At 44.4% G+C, this 20,270-nt stretch overlaps 1 protein-coding gene across 1 annotated transcript in view; it reads right to left on the bottom strand.

Annotated features, from left to right (window-relative positions):
• Window positions 1–17,385: 17,385 nt before the first annotated feature.
• The window catches only part of EPAS1 (endothelial PAS domain protein 1), an 82,023-nt gene continuing 79,138 nt past the window's right edge, over window positions 17,386–20,270 (bottom strand). The window contains exon 16 of the mRNA XM_016142209.2: window positions 17,386–19,567. Within this exon, the coding sequence (XP_015997695.1) occupies window positions 19,416–19,567 (152 nt within the window). The 3' untranslated portion in view covers window positions 17,386–19,415. The remainder of the gene's footprint in view (window positions 19,568–20,270) is intronic.

Here is a 20,270-nt window from a genome sequence, read left to right as displayed (position 1 = left end):
GGGGCCTGGAAAATTCTTTAAAAGATATAAAGCTATTTCAGTTATTTATTTCTTCCTGAGTTCGGTCTAGGTATTTTAGTGTCTTTCAAGGAATTTGTCCATTTCATAGAAGTTTTTGGACTAATTGGCATAAAAGTGTTTATAATATTCAGCTTTTATCCTTTCTGTATGTGTTGCATCTGTATCGATGTCACCTCTCATTCCTCATGTTGGCAATCTGTATCTTTTACTCTTGATTCATTTGGTTAAGAGTTTATCAATTTTATTGATCTCTAGTTATTGACTAGTTTTCGGTTTCATTGATTTTCTCTATCGTTTTCCTCTTTCTTGGTTCACTACTCTCATTTTCTTTTATTTACTTTAGTTTAATTTTCTCTTTTTTCATTTGATGCTGAGATCACCTAGTTCAGATATTTCCTCTTTTCTAATAAAAGCATTCCAGTACTGGGGAAGGGGCGGAGGAGGAGAGGAGCGGGCGGGGTGAAGATGGTGGACTAGGTAAACGCAGGGTGCGCCTCCTCTCATGATCGCGTTAAAATTAACACCAAATTATAAAACTTGGAGAATTGCCTAAAGACTAGAGAAACATCATATACAACTGAAAAAATAAAGGAAAATCCATATCGAAACTGGCAGGAGACACGAAATGGGCTGGCCCCTATCCACATATGTTGACTGAGCACTGAAAGGGATGGCAGCTGCAGAGAGCTCCCTGAGGAAGAGATGGGCCCTAGCCCTACACAGCGGCTTCCCAGCCCAGGGTCCCTGGAAAGAGGATTCCCACAAAATCTGAATGTGAAAATCAGTGGGGATTCCAACCGTCCAGGTGAAACGGATAGAACTTGAAAACCCAGACGTTTCCCTTAAAAGGCCCGCTCACAGACTCGCTCGCTCGCGATACTTACCCTGGGCTCCGGTGGAGGGTCATCAGCTCAGGTAGTGCAAGAGATGTACTAGGAAAGACTGAGTTGTATAGCGTGGGTCAAGGGCTGGAGGGACAGCCACCATTGCTCCTTTGTCGCGCCCCACTCTGATGCAGTCTTGCCTGTGTTGAACCCTCCTCCAACACGACCAATTCTGAATCTGTATTGGCCCAGTGAGATTGGCTCACTCCTGTGACTCCCTGAGACCCCGCCCTATCCAACCCACAATTTGCCGTGGGCCGGAAACCAGCCGCACCCTGTGCTCCTGGGAGGGGGTGCATTTATCAGGGTAGACAGTCCTGAGCTCCGGTGGCCCAGGTAAGGCTCGTGCATCTTGGGAGAAAATTTGGTGGCAGGCAGCTGGTGCCAGTGTGAGATGCAATGTCGCCTGAACAAATCTTGGGTTTATGGACACGGGATGGGCAGCAGCTGGCCTCAGTGAGATCTGAGACACTTGCAGGTAGCCACAGGCTGAACACTGGCACCAAAACTGAATCTACATTGGCTAGGGGAAAGCTACGCGCTTAATCCCGGTGATTCCCAGGGTCCTTGCCCCACCCAATTTGCATACTCCCCCAAGTCAGCTGCAGAGCCTTATGGGCAGGAAGCTGGCAGGCAGCCTCAGGACCTTTTGCTAAGTCACCGTAGGTCCTCTACAGAGAGCAACCAGCCACAATTCACAGTGAAGTCTCTCCTATTTGCCGCGCGATCCAGCACAGGCAGCAAATATCCAAAGATTGCTTTGTACCTCCTACCAGGTAGCCCTGGGCAATAAAAGGCAGTGGCTGACCTAGGCCCGCATGGGAGACCTTCCCAAGGGGCCACAGAACCAATACACCTGGAGGCTCCCGTCGGACCATAACAGAGCACCACCTAACTAGCCTCACAAGTGGCACACCCAAAGGGTGGGCTCAAAAGATACATGAGCCCACAAGGGAAAATCCCACTCTGGAGTCAGTCCCCACACAGAAGCTCATAATCTGTGGGTGTGGCCAGTCCTCACAGCCAGTCATCTTAGAGTCAATCCTATCCACTGATACACTGATCAGGCTGATATCTCTGGTGAGTATAGATGCAAAAATCCTCAACAAAATATTAGAAAACTGAATTCAGCAATAAGTTAAAAAATCATACTCCATAATCGAGTTGGATTTATTTCTAGGCTGCAAAGTTGGTTTAATATCAGCAAACCAATTTATGTAATACACTACATTACTAGATTGAAAGATAAAAATCATATGATCATATTAATGGATGTAGAAAAAGCATTTGACAAAATCCAGCACCCATTTATGACAACTTTCAACAAAATGGGAATAGAGGGAACATACTGCTACATAATAAAGACCATATATGACAAACCTACAGCTAACATCATACTCAATGGGGGAAAGCTAGGAGTGTTTTCCTTAAGATTAGGAACAAGACAAGGATGTCTACTTTTACCACTTTTATTCAGCATAGTCTTAAAAGTCCTAGCTATAGCAATCAGACAAGAGAAATAAAAGGCATCAAAATTGGGAAGGAAGAAGTAAAATTGTCATTATTTACAGATGACATAATATTATATATGAAGAATCCTAAAGATTCCACCAAAGAACTGTTAGAACCAATAAATGGATTCAATAGAGTAGCAGGATATAAAATTAATATTCACAAGTCAGTTGCTTTTTTATATATCAATGATGAACTATCAAAAAGAGAAATTATGAAAGCAATCCCATTTACAATTACATCAAAAACAAAATACCTAGGAGTCAACCAAAGAGGTAGAAGACCTATACTTGGAAAATTATAAGTCATTGAAAAAAGAAATTGAAGAAGATACAAATAAATGGAAATATATACCATGCTCATGGATAGGAAGAATTGACATCGTTAAAACGTCTATACTACTTAAAGCAATCTATAGATTCAGTACAATCCCTATCAAAATATCAATGGCATTTTTCAAGGAACTAGAACAAATAATCCCATGAAACCATAAAAGATCTTGAATAGCTACGACAATCTTGAGAAAGAACAAAGTTGGAGGTATCACATTACCTGATATCAAACTATACTACAAGGCCATAATAATAAAAACAGCGTTATACTAGCCTAAAAACAGATACATAGATCAATGGAACACGGTAGAGAGCCTAGAAATAAATCCATGGCCTATATGCTTATTTAATACATGACAAAGGAGGCAAGAATAAACAATGGGGTAAAGATAGTCTTCAATAAATGGTTTTGGAAAAATTAGGCAGATACATGCAAAAAAATGGAAGTAGACCACCTTCTTATACCATACATAAGAAAATTCAAATTGGATTAAAGACTTAAATGTAAGACCTGAAACTATAATACTCCTAGAAGAAAGCATAGGCAGTAAATGCTCTGATATTGTTCTTAATTTTTTTCTGATGTATATCCTTAGGCAAGGGAAACAAAAGAAAAAATAAATGAGACTACATCAAACTTAAAAGTTTATGCACAGCAAAGGAAACTATCAACAAAACGAAAAGAAAACCTGCTGAAAAGGAGAAGATATTTGGCAATGATATATCTAATAAGGGGTTAATATCCAAAATTTATAAAGAACTAATATAACTCAACACCAGAAAAACAATTCAATTAAAAAATGGGCAGAAGACCTGAATAGGTATTTTTCCAAAGAGGAAGTAGAGATATGAAAAGATGTTTGATGTCACTAATCAGGGAATGGCAAATTAAAACCACAATGAGATATCACCTCACACCTATCAAAATGCCTATCATCAATAAATCAAAAAGTGTTGACAAGGATGTGGAGAAAAGGGAACTCTCATACACTGTTGGTAGGATTGCAAATTGGTACAGCCACTGTGGAAAACAGTTTGAAGTTTCCTAAAAAAATTAAAAGTAGAACTACCTTTTGACCTACAATTGTACTTCTGGGTATTTATCCAATAAAAACCAAAACACTAATTCGTAAGGATTTGTGACCTTCTATGTTCACTGCAGTGCTATTCACAATAGCCAAGCTATGGAAGCAAGCTAAGTGCCCATTAATAGATGATTGGATAAAGAAGCTATGGTACATATATACAATGGAATATTACTCAGCCATAAATGAAATCTTTACCATTTACAACTACATGGATGGACCTAGAGAGTATTATGCTAAATAGAAATAAGTCAAACAGAGAAAAACAAATACCACATGATTTCACTTACATGCAGAATCTAAGGAACGAAAGAACAACAAAGCGAAATAGGCTCACAGATAGAGCACACTGGTGATTGCCAAAGGGAAGGGAGTATGGGGGGCAGGGCGAAGAAGGTGAAGGGATGAGGAAGTACAAATTAGTAGTTCTCAAAACAGTCGCGGGAGGGGATGTGGAGTACGGCATATGTGGAGGATAAAGACAATAATATTGTGGTGGCTGTGTATAGTGCCAGATGGCCGCTAGAGTAATCTGGGGTATCACTTCTATAAATGCCTAACTATAGTCCTGTATACCTGAAATTAACTTTTTAAAAAAAGAAATGACACTCTTATGGAAAATAATAAAAGCATTCCAGTATTAGGAATTTCTCTTAAAGCACTGTTTCGCTTTATCTTAAAAACTTTGGTATATTCCACTTAGCAGTTTGATATGAAGTGTTTTCATTTCCTTTCAGTTAAAAATACTTTCTAACTTTAATTTCTTTGACTAATGTCTCTAACATTTGAGGATTTTCGAAATCTTTTTCTGTTATTGCTTTCTCGTACAATGCCATTGTGGTCAGAGCACATATTTTATATGACCTGAAGCCTCTTAATATTTAGGCTGGATTTATAGCCCAGAATATGGTATATGTTGCTAAACATTTAATGTGTACATTAGTGTAATGTACTTCCTGCTGTTGTTGAATTGACTTCTATAAATATTAATTATGTCAAGTGAGTTGAAAGTGTTTTTTAAATATTGCTCTATCTCCATGTTCTATCCATTATTGGGGTGGGGTAGGTTGACATTTCTGACTATAATTTGGATTTTTCTATTTTTTTAATACTTCTATAAAATTTTTGCTTTATATATTTTGAAACTCTGTTATTAGGTCCATATACATTTAGGGTTATGTCCCCTTGATAAATTTATTTCTCTCTTATGAAATGTCCCTGTTTATCCTTGGTAATATTCTTTGCTCTAGTTACTGTTAGCAGGCTTATCTATCCTTTCATTGTTAATGTATTTTTGTCTTTATATATAAGGTGCATATCTAACAGGCAGTATATATTGAGGTCTTGCTTCTTTATCCAATCCGACATTTTCTGTCATTTAATTGGGAGTATTTAGAGCGTTTACATTTGATGTTATCGATAATATGGTTTGGCTATCTTGTTATTTGTTTTGAACAAATTTGTTCTCTTTTCCCACCTTCTTTTGGATTTATTACCTATATTTTATTCTATTTTATGTTTTCGTTGGATTATAGTTACAATTTTTGTTTTGTTTAGTGATTGTTTCAAGGTTTACAGTGTACATATAAGTTATATAGTCTATCTTTAAGTTATAATATACTACTTCATGAATAGTATAAAACCTTACGATGCTGCATTTTCTTTCTCCCAACCATTGTGCTATTTATTGTTGCCATACATTTTAGTTTTACATATGTTATAAACCTCCTAATACATTGCTGTCATTTTTTCTTTAAATATTTAATTGTTTTGAAGACTCTAAACATACAAAGAGACTTTTAAATATTTACCCACATATTAATTCTTTATTTCTTTATGTATTTTGTATCATTTTTCTTTTGCCTAAAAGACTGCCTTTAACATTATTTTTTATTGCAGATCTGCTGCTCATACATTTTTTCAGCTTTTGTATTTCCGAGAAAGTCTTTATTTTGCATTTGTTTTTGAAATATTTTTATTGGATCTAGATTGTTAGGTCATCAGGGTGTTTTCCTAAAATATTAAAGATTTAATTCCACAGGTTTTTAGGTGGCATTGCTTCTTATAAAAATGCTGTGATTCTTATTTTTGTTACTCTTTATATAGTATTATCTTTCTTTGTTGGCCTGATTTTAAGATTTTTTCTTTGCTACTTGTTTTAAGTAATTTAATTATGATATTCTTCAGTGTATTGTTTATGTATGTATGTATGTATGTATTTGGGGTTTATTGAGCTTTGTGTATATCTGGGCTAGTGGTTTACATCATTTTGAGAAAGTTTTGACCATTATTTCTTCAAATAGTATTTCGGTTCTCCATTTCTCCAGTTGTATGTATTTGTCTACTCAGTTTACTGATGCTCCGTTCCCCTTCCCCAATCTTTCTGTTTTATTTTGAATACTTTGTATTTTTATGTCTTTCAGTTCATAAATCTTTTCTTTGGCAATGTCTAATTTCTTGTTAATCCTATCCAGTGTTTATTTTATTCTCGACATTGAACTTTTCATTTTTAGAATTTGATTTGGGTATTTTTAACATTTTCCAAGTTTCTACTTAACATATTCAATCTTTCCTCTATTTTCTTGAATATAAGGAATATAGTTCCACAAATTATTTTAATGGTTTTTGTCTACTAATTTTATCATTTGTGTTACTTTCATATATGTTTCTATTGATTGATTTTTTTCTGTCTCATATGAATCATGCTTTCCTGTTTCTTTTCATGCCTGGTAGTTTTTTACTGAATGCTAGACATTATGAATATTACCTTTTTGGATGCTGGGTATTCTTGTATTCCTACAAATAATCTTTATTTTGGGATGCAATTAAGTTATTTGGAGACAGTTGGTGCTGCTGAGGTTTGCTTTAAGTCAGGTGGGGACATCATAACTTTTTATCTAGGGCTAAATTTCTCCCGAGGCCATACCCTCCTGAGCAGTCTACTCAACATATTGTGAATTACAAGGCTTTCTAGTCTGTAACTTTTGTTTGAAAATCATAGTTTTAATGGCTGTATATGACTTAGAACAGCTTTTGGCCAGTAACCACAAGTCTCTCCCTGCCCAAGCATGGATATTTTAGCCCAAGATTTAAAGGAAATATCAATATTTGGCTGGGAAATAGGGTTGGTCTGTTTGTTATTTGCACAGTGAGAATATTTCTTTTATTTTTATGTTTTAAATCAGGAGCATGAGAACTCTTGCTTTATTTATTCCAGCTCTTTTTGGGCTATTCATTTTTGTGTTTGGCAGAAAAAAGAACTTGGAGGAATTAGCTACCTAAATGTGTGATTTCTTAGTCTTTCTAGGCTTGGCCCAAAGCAAGTGCTCCCAGGACATTCGCGGGTTGTCCAAGGTGGTTTGTAGGGTTTGAGAGAGTCTAGACATCGCAGTAGCATCATTTCCCAGTGTCCTACCAGCTCCAGCACCCTGAGTCAGTCCAGATCTTTCCTGTTCTCTGTGACAGATGCGGGTTGTCGGTGGCCTGTGGGGCTGATGGTTACCCCTAAAACTTAGAGATGAGGGAAACAAGGATATAGGAAGTGTGCTGGGGTGTCCCCAGGAGCAGACGTAGGGTCAGGCTCATGGGTATCTTATCTTCCTCCAGTTCTTCCAGTCCGGAGTCTATGTGGTGTAGGGACAAGAGCACTAAGTGGACGTCGAAGGCCCTGCATTCTGTCCCTAGCCACTCACAGGGCAAATGGTTTCCTCATCTGTAAATGAGAGGGTTTGACTAATGGATGGCCCGTAAGGTCTCTTTGAGGACACACATTCTATGTTCTGTGATCCCCACTTCTCACTCTTTTCTGCCACTAATTTGGAGCCAAATATTAGCACTGAACACGATTGGAAAGAGAGTAGAGGAGGGGTGTCAATCAAGGGTATGGGTAGTACCCCCCTTCCCCCCTTTGACTCTCACTCTCCCTGCTTTCTTATCCTCTCCTTTTCCCCAAGGCGAAAGTGCTGCAGAAATCTCAGAACTTGGAACACCCCTTCCCCAGTAACTTATGAAGCTTATTATGTGATTTATTGAACCAGTCAAGGTTCTTCTGGACTGACAATTAGCTAGAAAACTTGTTGGGATGTCGAGAGAAATGCCAGGTGTCTCAGGTGAATTTGGCTGGGATTGAGGTGACTCAGGAAGCTGGCTTTTGGGGAGGGAGTGAGGGAGTGGGGGTGGTGTGTGTGTGTGTGTGTGTGTGTGTGTGTGTGTGTGTGTGTGTGTGTGTCAGAGACAGAGAGAGACAGACAGCGACAGCTCACTTGAGCCAATAACACACACAAACAGGACCTGGGCCAGTGGCTGTCGAGGCTGAGGGAAACACCTTGAAAAGCTTTTGTCAATAGAACCTCAACTGTGTCTGCATGTGGGCTGGGAGACAAAATTAGGCTTCACGATACCCCAGAGCAGGTCGGCGTACTTGGAGTACTTAGTTTTGTCCTCTGAAAATTGAGCCTAATCCTTTCAGCCCTGCTCTCCCAGTGCCTCTAGGGGGAGAAGGTAATGCTATCCTTGCCTCGCCAGCTCAGGGAAGTTATGTAACCCGCACTGGGAGAGGGCCAGTCCCACCTCTGCTCTCTCTGCTGTCTGTGGGGAGGAACAGTAGGGCAGGAGGCCCAGTCCTCGGGCTGGTTTCCCCTCAGGGGGCTGGAGAGAAGGGAAAGGAGGGTGCCTTCTGGATCCTCCTGGGGAGCTTCCTGGCTGACTGGACCTCTTCCTCTCAAATCCCTGGCATGTCAGAGCTTCCCTCTCCACATTCAGCCCTCAGCCTGCTCCCTTCTCACTCTCATACACTCCCTGACGATTTCTTCCCCTCACACTCTACCTACACCTTACTTCCAGCCCAGGCCTCAGATAAGCAATAGACACACAACTAGCATCTCAAGGTCGTCATAGAGCAGGGGGGGTTAACGATGCAGGATCTGAAAACCACGTCTGGCTCTGATTCAAGTTTTCAGTCACTCCATGACTTGGTTTTCTCAGTTGTAAATTGGGATGATAACGCCACCCTTCTCCAAGGGTGGATGCGAGGTTTAAATGTAATCATTCATATAGAGCTCCTAGATCAGTGCCTAGCACCATTATTTCGTTATTTTTCTTTTTTACACCACCCCTCCACACCTTGTGTACAAACCGGCCCCTGTTCCAGTCTTCCTAGTTCTGACTAATGGTTCCGTGGTGACCCAAGTCATTCTGCACTCTGCCTGCTTCTAACCTGCATCCAATACCCTCCGGGCCCCAGTGACTTACTTCCTCTCCTCTCCTGCTACCGTGGTAAGTTAGGACCTCTTTGCTATTGCAGTAGGCTGCCCACTGGGCTCCTCACCTCCAGTCTCCCTTCTTTCCGTCCATCTGCCTTGTGATACACCCACTAAATCTCGTCTTTACAAAAAGGTCTTCAGTCTCTATGAGCTATAGGACCAAGCACACAGTCTGTGGTGCGCACAGCCTGGCAGCCTCAGGCCCTCGCCTCCCTTCCTGGCCTCATTTCACCACGTGCCCCATACATCGGCCAGGCCAAGGCACAGCACGCACGTTCACTCCCCTGCCTGTTTCTACGGTCCCTGCTTCCTGGAGCACCTTCCCTGGACCCTTCCTCATCTGCTAGATGCCTTCTTCTCCTCCAAGACAATAATATTAACAAATACAGAATCTTATAGCCAATACTCTTCTAAACGTGCATTACATGTATTCATTTAGTTTTTTCGACAACCTTATGAAGTAGGTGCCATTTACGGAATGAGAAAACTGAGACACAGAGAGGTTAATAAGAAGAATGAGCTCATAGAACTAGTAACTGGCAGAGACTGGGTGCAAACTTCAGAACCCTTCCATGGAAGCCCCCCCCCCCCCCCACCTGCTCCAGGCCCAGTTCGTTCCTTTGTCACAGTGTCTGTCATATTGCTTTCTCCTATGAGCCTCTGGGGGCCAAACGCCATGCTTTATTTATTCCCACATCTCCACTGCCCACAGTGCTCGGCAGCTGGGGGAGGCCTAACATATATTTATTAAATAAAAACAAAAGAGCTGGTGAGTGACTTGCTTCTTCCAGGAAGCCTCCCCTGCTCCCACTCCCCGCCTTTTGCTTAAGTTGTTCCTCTTCCTTGTCCATGACCGTGTATGTGGTCAGCTCTTGGTTAGATTTGCTGATGGCAGAGTAGCGTCAGGAGCCAGCTGACTTGAGACAAGCTCTGGTTTTCTGATTCTCTCTGGTCTTGGAGGAGGCGGCCTGGTGGTCAGACGTTGCCCAGCCGGCATGAGGACAGAGGGGAGAAGGGTATGGTGCTGAGGACAGGAAAGAGACCAGCAATGGGCCTGTTGGGACATCCCTCTGCCATCACAGCCACCTTCTCCCCAGTGACACAGTAATAAGGAATCCAAATGCAGAACTAGGGGTCATCCTGTCCCCACATGACTGTAATCAAGGAATCTATATATAGAATAAAGGAAATGTCTTTCTCACAAAGTTTTCATTCTGAAACCAAAACTGTGATTCGGGCCAGGCAGAGCTCTTTGAGGCCAGTGCAAAGTCCCCACAGCACCCGGAAGCTTTTCTTACTCTAACAGCCTGTGTTTTAGGGGTGCTGACGGGGGTGGCAGTGGGGCAGCCGGGACCCACCACTGGGTGTGCCAGGCGCTGGCCTGGGTGCTCTTCACACTTAGTTCGACGCAGTCCTCACTGATGATCACGCCCCTTGTGCAGAGTAAAACACTGACTCAGAAATCAAGTGTCCGTCCCCCAGGATGTCTGGTAACTCTGATATCAAGACTTGGGACATGATTTGTCCCTTCAGTTTGTCTGTCCCACCAAATGGGATGCACACACCAGAAGAAACTGTGGTCTGTGAGCTTCGGCAGCCTGGGCCCTTCCTCCGGGAGGCCTGCCCTCTTTTAACGTGTTTTGTGTTTCGTTCCCTGATGCTTGGGGATAAAGTGGGGATGAAGAAGCAGATTAAAATGTCATTTTTATCATATCGTGTAAAGAGTACGTATAACTAACAGGCCCCTCAAAACCCAGATGGACCCCTGACTGTGGGTAACGATGCCTATTGACCATTCCAGGACATGACCACATGTCCCGTGTCTCTGACAGAATGAAAAAGGAGTTGTGGATTGTAGGTTTCCTCGGGGAGCCTGTCACCACACACCTCTCAAGGTGTGAGCATCCTGCTGGGCTAGCATAGTTACCTTTGAAGATATGCCTTTTCTTTACAACACGGTCCCTAGATGTAAGCCAATCTTTGCATCTGGTGCTCCTCCAAAGAAACCACAATCGTCTCAACACCAGAGGAAAAACTGGTTGTGCGAGGCCAACTGAGATCCAGAGTGTCAGTTTCTAGTCTGGAGGTTCTCCAGGGCCGTTCTGACTTGAGTGGATTTTGCGTTGCTCACTAACTGTGGACGAGACTCCTCAGTATCTCCCAAAGAGAAGCAGTGATTCTTAGTGACCGTACAGTATAAATGTACATTAAGAAAAACATTTAAAAAATCTAAAGTCAACGTGATTTGTACTTCTGTCAGCCCAGACAGGAGCTAACACTTCAGGGGGAGTGCGAGCTGCCCCTGCTCGTCCTGGGCTCCATGGGCCCCTTGTGTCTGATGGCCAGGCTCTATCTGCACAAAGACCTGAGCAAAGATTTGAAATTATAGGTTTTCTTTATCGTTGCCAGATACCCTTAGGTGGTATCATCCTCTGAATAGCTTTCTTTTGGTGAAAGATCTTATTGCCTGGTGATACTGAGCAAGCAAACACTGACACATCAGCGGAGGGGCGAGGTTTTCTCTCGACTGTACTTGCCTTGAGCAGAACTTTTTTTTTTTTTCCTGAACCTTTAAACCTAGTGCTACCCTGTGGGGCCAGCCAGAAAAACCGTATGCACTATGCGTTTCCAGATATTTGAAGGTGGGCTTTTGATCTCCCCCAGATTTATTTCCTCAGGGACAAAAACTGTCTCAACTTCTCCAGTCAATTGTTGTGACATTGTTGCAAGTCCCATCAACGTTTTAGTTATCTTCTTTGAACACATTTCTGTTTATGCGTGTCAAAATATGGTGCCTGGAGAGGGACATAATATATTGGGGTTGCTGCCTAGCCCATGGTATTGTGGAACTGTCAGGTTCTACAGCTCAGTGAGGCTCAGAGTCGGTGCCTAACCTTCAGGTCCTTTGCATGTGGGGTGTTAGGCACGACTGATTGTAGGAACACTCTGGTCAGCATGGCTGTCTCCACATTTTACGCAGCAGGAGGAATGGACGCCCCTGCCTTGGGTTTTCCACATCCATGTGGGCCATCTGGCTCCAGTCTGAGTCACCTGTCTCACCCGGATTTGAATCTGCAGTCGGAACCTTGCCTCCGCCTTTAAGCAGTGACCCCCAAACAATGTCAGCGTTCGTGCTCAGCTGCCCTCGCCTCAGCCAGGCTCATGAGGTCGGGGAAACACCCCTTCGTAGGCCCTCCAGCCGGGGCTGTCTTCCTTCGTTCTCGCCAATGCTCCGCCCACCCGCAGGGTTTAACACTGGGATTCTAACGGAGCCGGAGCCGCTGCTGGCTTCTCTCATACCCGCCTTAGAAAGCAACGGCCCCACCTTAGTCCAATGAGTACATTCCTATGATGGTCCCCAGGTGCTGCGGGATATAAGGAGGGCCTAGAAATTTCCATAGACAGGGAGCTGTCATGCCCCTTCAGGCTGCAGGAGGGTCAGCCCCCAGCTTTCTGGCTTGAACCTAGAAGACACCCTGGGGGTGATACAGCATCTCTCCCACTCTCTTTGCCTCAGTCACTAGTGGTAGACTGAGGCTTCTGGGTCATCTGTTACCACCTGGCCCTTGCTCCTGGACAGTTCATTCGCTTCCATCTCCCACACCTCCTCACCCTCCAGATCTTTCTACTGCACTCTCTGGAACTCTGTTCGATATTAGCCACCCCACTAGATCCTCCTCTCTTCTCTGAACGTGGCTTCGCCTTCTTTTTTAACTGGAGCCAGACTCTCTGCTGAGGGCCTCTGCTCGCCACAGCCCTCGGGGAGAGGCAGGGTCCGGAGGCGGAGGGATCTTTCCAGCTTCCTAATACCGCTGCCAAACCACTTCTCCCTTTGTCCTCCCACGCCTGTCGAACTTCTCGTTTCTCCTCATCTGTCCACCTTGGCCTCTGGTCGCTCTTCCTTTGGTGATTTCAATTCCCAGCTCGCGTCTCCCCTCCTTCCCCATGCTCAGCGTCGTTGTGACACCTGCCATACCAATCCCGACAACATCCTGTGACCCCTGCTTCCTCAGACCTTCCCCGTGTTATTTCAGCCACCTCTGAAACCTCAACTTGATTTTTTTTTTTAATTAAAATATAGCTAATAGACAATAGTATGTTAGCTTCAGGCATATAAGATATTCACATTTCTATACCCAATGATGTGATTACCACAGTAAGTCTAGTGACCATCTGTCACTGTACAGTTATTATAATATTATTGACTATATTCCCTATGCTGTATATTATATCCCTGTGACTTACTGATTTTTATAACTGGAAATTTATAGCTCTTAATCCCCTTCACCTTTTCCCTCTTCCCCTCAACCCTCTCCTGTCTGACAACAATTAGTTTGTGATATATGTACCACAGTGACAGCAATAGAGGGAATTTGGGTGCAGGAACTCTCTATAATATTCTTGCAACTTTTCTATAAATCTGAAATTATTAGAAAATAAAAGTTCATTACATGTTTAAAAGAAACAGCACTTCCCTTGACCACCTTCTTCAGCTCCGCATCATTTTTCTGTTTCCCTTCACAAGGAAACCTCTTGAAAGAGCTGTGGATTGCTGTGGTTTCTCTCCCCCTCACCCCCGCCAGCTTATTCCTCAATCCACTCCCATCAGGCTACTGTCCTTAGCTCCCCATGAGACCTGCTCAGGTCAGGATCAATGACGATCTCCATGTTGCCCAACCCTAGAGACATTTCTTCTCCTTATCTGCCTCTTTTGACTTTTTCCAGCATGTACATGGCCCAGGGCTCTATCTTAGGACGCTACTCTTTGTCTATGCTTTGATCTCAGAGGTATATTTTATCCAATGTTATGGAGCTAAGTACAGCGCACCTACTGTTGATGCCCAAATTTATGTCTCTAGCCTTAACCCTATGAGGTAGGAACTATTCTCATACTTCTTTCATATGAAAGCAGACTTAAGCTCTCAGACATTAAGGGGGCTTCCCCAAGATTGCACAACTAGAAGCTGCAGAGGCAGGATTTGAACCTAGGTCTGTTTGACTCCAGGCCTGTGCTGTGAGTGACCAGGCTGCCCTGCTGCCCTCTCCCTCCATCCCAGCTCCCCATCCTGCTTGCTCCCCAGGCTCTCCTGCATGTGCTGCTTAGTCTGGCCTGACACCTTTGTTCCCCTTGTCCGCTTCTCCTGGAATGACCTTTCCCCCCTCCCTCTGCCTTCCCCCATTCCGCCTCTACAATCCTCTTTCCTCCCAGCTCTGGTGGGGGATTTCTCTATTCCTGAGGCCCAGGTTCATCTCTCCCGGCCTCCTCTGAACTCCCAGAGGACCTGGAGTCTACCGTAAAACAATTGGGGGCCCATTTGTATCTACAAGTTTCATGCTTTCTGAACCAAAGATGTGGGTCCTTGGACCAAGTAAAGTTTAGACTTGGGAACACTGAAGCACAATATTTGGGACTGGGATCGCCTGGGAAAACGTGGGCCACAGGCCTCCATCGTTACATACCATCTCATGCAGGGGGCTGAGTTATCCAGAATTCCTTTTGTTTCCTTTGCTAGCTGGTAAGCTCTGAGAAAGAGAGATCATGACTTCACCAAATAATTATTATTAAAATAACTCGAGTGTATGTGTGTGTGTGTGTGTGTGTGTGTGTGTGTGTGTGTGTTTAGGGGAGTATGTAGTTTCGATCTATGGTTGGGAATCTGCATATGTAAAGGGCTGACTTCAATTACATGTAGATTTTCAACTCTGCTCCTGGTTGGCGCCCCTAAGTCCTGCCTTCTTCAAGGGTTGGCTGTACTTCAAAATCCTATTCTCCTGGGAGGCCAAGCAAAGTTCAGTCTAGAAATGAAGAAACTGATTTAGATTTCACCAAAGTTACAGAGAAGCTAAGCATTTCCCATACGGGCCACTGACTTCAAAGGAATATTTTGAAAATATGGGGCTGATGCTGTGATAGTGATAATTTTGGAAGAACCGAAAGTACCCTGAGGGAAGGGACAAGGAAGAGGCCGGAGACCTGGGAGGTGGCAGTGGGAAGGGCCATGTGTGGAGAGGCCTCTATATTGGATGATAAGTTGAGAACTGATGTCATGGGCCGAGCCCATGTGTTGGGGCTGGGACATTGGCCCCTTTCATCTGCAGCGAATTTGGTCTCAGTCCCTGTGATGCTCCCAGCCCTGCCACCCACTCACTCTATGACCATAGGCTGGTCTGCTTGGCTTCCCTGGGCCTTTGTCTCCTCATCTCTAAAATGAGGAGGTTGAAAAACTAAATGATGGGGTTGGGCTGGCTACATCATTTCTAGTCTTTTTCAGCATCCTGAGTCAATCTGGGAAAATATGCCCAGATCTGTCTGACTAGGGCCGCCCCTGCCTCAAGAATGAGAGAGCCAAGTTAACCTGATCTCACCGGCCTCCTGGTGAAAAGTTCTTTTTCACAGAAAGCAGAGCACAGGCAAGGGCATGACCGTGGATGGTTGAATCTTGCATGTTTTGAAGGAATTAGGCCTGTATTCTATCTCCAGGAAAACCCACATCCCCTCCTCCCATCCCCCAATTTGAAATGCACATCAGTGACCATCTTCAGGAGAGGGTAAATTTTGCCCTGTGTGAATCTGAGGGAGACAGGGCTGGCCCTTCTCCACCAGGTGGGGCTGGCTCCTTAGCTCTGGGTCTGAGTCCCCTTCCCGGAGACACGTCTCATTCAGAGGCTGCCAACCAAGGCTAATGCTGGGAAGGTGTCCCACCCTGCTGGGGCTTGCCTGCTTAGAGGAGAACATTTCTAGAATCAGGTCCTCCAGTGTCTGAATGATCACTGATTCTACACAGGGGTCCTGCCTCTGTCCCACACATCTGACCATGCAGGCACATATCTACTCTTAAGCCACTAGCTTAGGAGTAGTAAAATATGAAATCAGGAGCATTTAAGTCAGTCTTCACTGGATTGAGAGAAAATACAAAGAAAGCAGGTACATCTTGTATGGGGCTTGTGTCCTGGGCTTGAGTGCTTTGGAGAGGCTAAGCTCCTCTAATCCACTGGGACAACAGCCTGGGTGTATTCTCTCTCTCTATCCACCCCCCACCCCCACCCCCTTTGCTAGACTTGGAAATAAGAAGCTTGGAGCTGCCTTCACTCCCAGGGGCTGGGGGACACAATCACGACCTTTGGGTGGCTAAGGCCAATGGCCTTGCCCGAGGATGCTTTGTAGACCCACAGCCTGCTCAGGTTGGGGACCAGGCTGGTACCCGTGTGAGTCCTGAACTTGCCAATGCTCAGAGGCAACTCAGAGGCCAGGCTAAGATGTATCATTCAGAAAAGAGCTTCAGAAATGAACATGTTTTCAGAAGCCCAAGATGGCAGGCAAAGGTCAGTGGGAGCTGGGCAGAGCCCAGAATACCCAATTTGAAGGTCCAGGTACCAAGTCTGGGAAGAGAAGAGATGAGTAGGGTGAGCTGAACCAAAAGGAGGTCTAAAGGTTAAAGTAATAAAGACAAGAATGTTCTTTTTGGGAATGAAAAAGAGTCCTAGCTTAAAATATACCTCCTAGGCGGCAGAGTGTGAGAAGAGAGAAGCATGGCCAAGACTGGGCTTACGTTTCCTTTCTTCCACTAACAGGGCATGACTCGTGGACACCATTTAATTTGACCGTTTCACCAGTGAATTGGGTGCTCGCAGCATTGCTCAGCCTGAGGATCAAGTGAACTACTAAAGTAAGTGGGAGGCCACACCATGTGGACCAAACTCTCAGGCAAACAAAGTGCATGACACTGGAACGGCTGGCTCTAGGACCGGCGACTGAGTAGAGACCGCTGCTGGGTCTCTCCAGCCCCCCCGTCCCACTGTGGAGACAGCCGTCTCCTCACAAGGTCATGATCAGGAAAAGTAAAATGTGAATTGGGGAACCCATCATGCCCATGTCCAATGCGGGGCTTTCGCTGTGCTCTGTCTCAGGTTTTTATCTTTTTGTCCTTCCCCTTCTGTCTGGGAGGGCCCCTCTTGAGTCCTGCCGTAGACCAGCATGGCTCTCATACTGCTTCATGTAGTTTCCCAAATGCAGGGACTGTGAGCTCTTTCCCCGGGTCCCCCGTTGGATACAAAAAGGGCCCTATGACAGGTAGAAAAACTCATGATGCACCGCGCCGTTCCAGTCTCAGGCAGTTGCCGAGTACTAATATGAGTCCTTCCTTCCTTCACCCATCTTTCTGTCAGCTGTCCTCAGTTGTCTCACGAAGATCAGTGCCAATGTTCATTTCCTGTGAACTATTTAATAAATGCTTTTCTTTATATTGGGGTAACCCACGATAAAGCCACAGGAAACGAGAGCCACCAGCAGTGGTAGGATCAGAATACTTTAATAAGATATCAGTGTCAAAATACATTTCCTTATAAAGTTAAGCTCCCATATAGTAATAATGTTGTCAGTAGGAATTCAACAAAATAATAATGTACATGAAATTGTTACGTTGACAGGTAAGGTTAATATAGAAGCTCGAGATATTTTTCAGAGTGTTTTAGTAAAACTACGAGGGTAAGATACCCTTAATGCTGAGGCAACACACAGGAATCAGACGCCAGAATTTACATGTCAGTAACCCTTCAAGCTCTGTTGCTGTGTGTGGTGCTTAAATATGATTTGGGCAACACAGTGAATAGATAATTTTTCTCATAACTTAGATTTCTTTCGAAATTTAAATAGTTTTTGGCAATATATCCATCCGGGCTTACCTAATTCTTGGCCTGCTGTGCTTCGTGTGTATGTGTTTCTAGAAACTTCTTCACTGTACTCATGACAACAAAGTTCTATGTGATTGGTATTTAAAAACCAAAAGGTATCTCCCTCTTACCCAGTGAGTTAAAGTGCCCCAAGAACACTCTATTTCCAGTGCGTCCTACCTATAAGGGTCACTGCAAGTGACAGACCTCCAGAAGGCCTGAGGCTGGGGCGGTCCCAGGGGTCTGCCTGCACCTTGGCCTTGCAGGGTGGGCTGAGGAAGGGCACCAGGATGGGGCTGGTCAGGACCAGCCACCCCCACTTTCTGCACCCTCTAAGTCCAGCTCCATGTGCTCCAAGGTGGCAAGCTGGGAACACAGGGACCGGATCGTTATACCCTTTCTGAATCCTTACTCTCATGAATTCCCATCTAAACCATTTCACGGTAGTTCTGGAAGTATCTAAATGTGCCACGTGAAAGCCCATTAGAGTCACATAGCTCAGTGCACTTGAAGGGCTAGCAACAAAACCTTAAGAAAAGCACTTCCTCTCCCTTAGATTTGCCCCACCCCCACCCCCACGCCCCATGATGTGCCATCAGACCCTCCTGGCAGCAATAATAATATATACATACATACATAATACATACAGAACATGAGAAGACAGCTTGCAGTGCTCCCACTTAATGATTCCACGTCTTGGATTGTCACACCTATGGCATACCCCAAAAGCGAAAGCCGACGGAGAGGGACCTTGAGCAGTGTTAGTACAGGCCCGTGGGAGTGCTGTACAATTCTGCAGTGTCAGCAACACCAGGAACAAGAAAATTAAGAGCTTAAAAAAGACCTTAAAGTGATTTTGTGAACAGGATTCCACTTCCGTTTCTAAGTTTTTAGATATTACAAAGTACCCATATATATGATAAACACTTAACCCAGATATAAATTTTTTAAAAACTCAGTTATGGTTTTGAATAATAATAATTAAAATCCACCAAACAGTTTAGGAAAAGCCACACTGTGCAACTTTCACAGATAACAACATACACTGGAGTTCACCCTTCACATTTCTTTTTTACCTCCCAAAAGTCATCAGAATTAGAGCAAAGAGTTGGCTTTAAAAAATGACTGAAATTTACAATACGGTGATTAGTTTTAAAAAAGAAAGGAGAAGGGCTGTGAGAGGGAATGGCTACAAATCAAGCATGGAAAGCAACATTGTTTCTCTTTGGCAATGACACAATCTTTTTAGTTAAATGAAGCCAAAGCTTTCCCTACAATAGAACATATACTAGACTTGTTAGTATGAATAGTGTGTGGTGGGTGGGGAGAGGGGGAGAGGGAGGGAGAGAGGCCTATGAATAACATAAATTAGAAGTAACTGAAGCTGGGGGAAAAATATCTTACACAATTTAAGAACGTTTTCATTGACAGTAAAATATAACTGGTAAAACAATTGTGTATTTTAAAAATATGGATAATAAAGTGAGCATCTCCAGAAAAAGGCCATTACTTGGTAACCTGGGCAAGTTTGGCAGGTAAGTACATCTTGTAAAAAGTGTGTTGGTGTTAGAAATACCTAGCTGCAAAAAAAGATGCAGAGAGTGAAGCTGGCAGGATGCAGGGGTGCCTGCCCGGGTGGAAGGCTCTAGTTCAAGTGGCCTGGTCCAGGGCTCTGAGGAGGTCTCCTCCTTGCAGGAGCGTGTTGCTTCCTGGTACAGGAACGTTCACCTCACAGTCATATCTGGTCAGTTCAGGCAGCAGGTAGGGCTCAAATGAGGGCCCGAGCAGCCGGCTCGCCATGCCTGAAAGAATGGTTGGTACCGTATTTTAGAAACACAATCAAATATTCAGAAGATAGTCTATTCCTTGAGAGGCTAACAGGGATGAGAAGGGCACACGTGGAGAGCAAGAGGCATTTCCAGTTTTTGTCACTCAGGGGTAGGGTGGGGTAGCCCTAGTTTCAACTCTGTTTCTTCAATGTTGTCTTTCCTGAGTGACCTACTCTGCGCTCAGAGAGTGGAACCAGCAGCGAACGTGTCTGCCTCTGGACCCCTCTCACTAGGTGGGGTGCTGAGCCCTTGGAAGAACGTGCACAGTGCAGAGAGCAGTAAGAAGACGGTTTGGGGGCATTGCACGGCAGGAGCCTCTATGAAGCCTTCCTGGCCTTGGAGGAGATGACCGTAAGAGCCTGGGGCGCTGTGCCCACGGTGCACGGGCAGCGGGGAGGAAGGGCTGCGTGGAGAGGGAATGCTGGACCAGCTACTCCCTGCATGTGCATCCACACGTACCAGCCCCACATGCTGAAGGGGAGGGGCAAAGGGCAACTTCACAGCACCCGAACCCTACTTCTCTGGAAGGGCGGCCAAGGCACCCTTCAGTGGGCCCCTCCAATGGGAAATACCCACTTTCTTTTCCCATGGCTTATGTACAGAGGGCCTTCTTCCTCTTCAACCCCTTCCCACTGCCCACGCCTGTCTCCCCGACTTGACCTGGCTCCCTTGTGGA

Source organism: Rousettus aegyptiacus, unplaced genomic scaffold (assembly GCF_014176215.1).
Source record: "Rousettus aegyptiacus isolate mRouAeg1 unplaced genomic scaffold, mRouAeg1.p scaffold_m13_p_7, whole genome shotgun sequence".
Classification (NCBI taxonomy): domain Eukaryota; kingdom Metazoa; phylum Chordata; class Mammalia; order Chiroptera; family Pteropodidae; genus Rousettus; species Rousettus aegyptiacus.
This window is presented reverse-complemented; position numbering and strand designations above follow the sequence as displayed.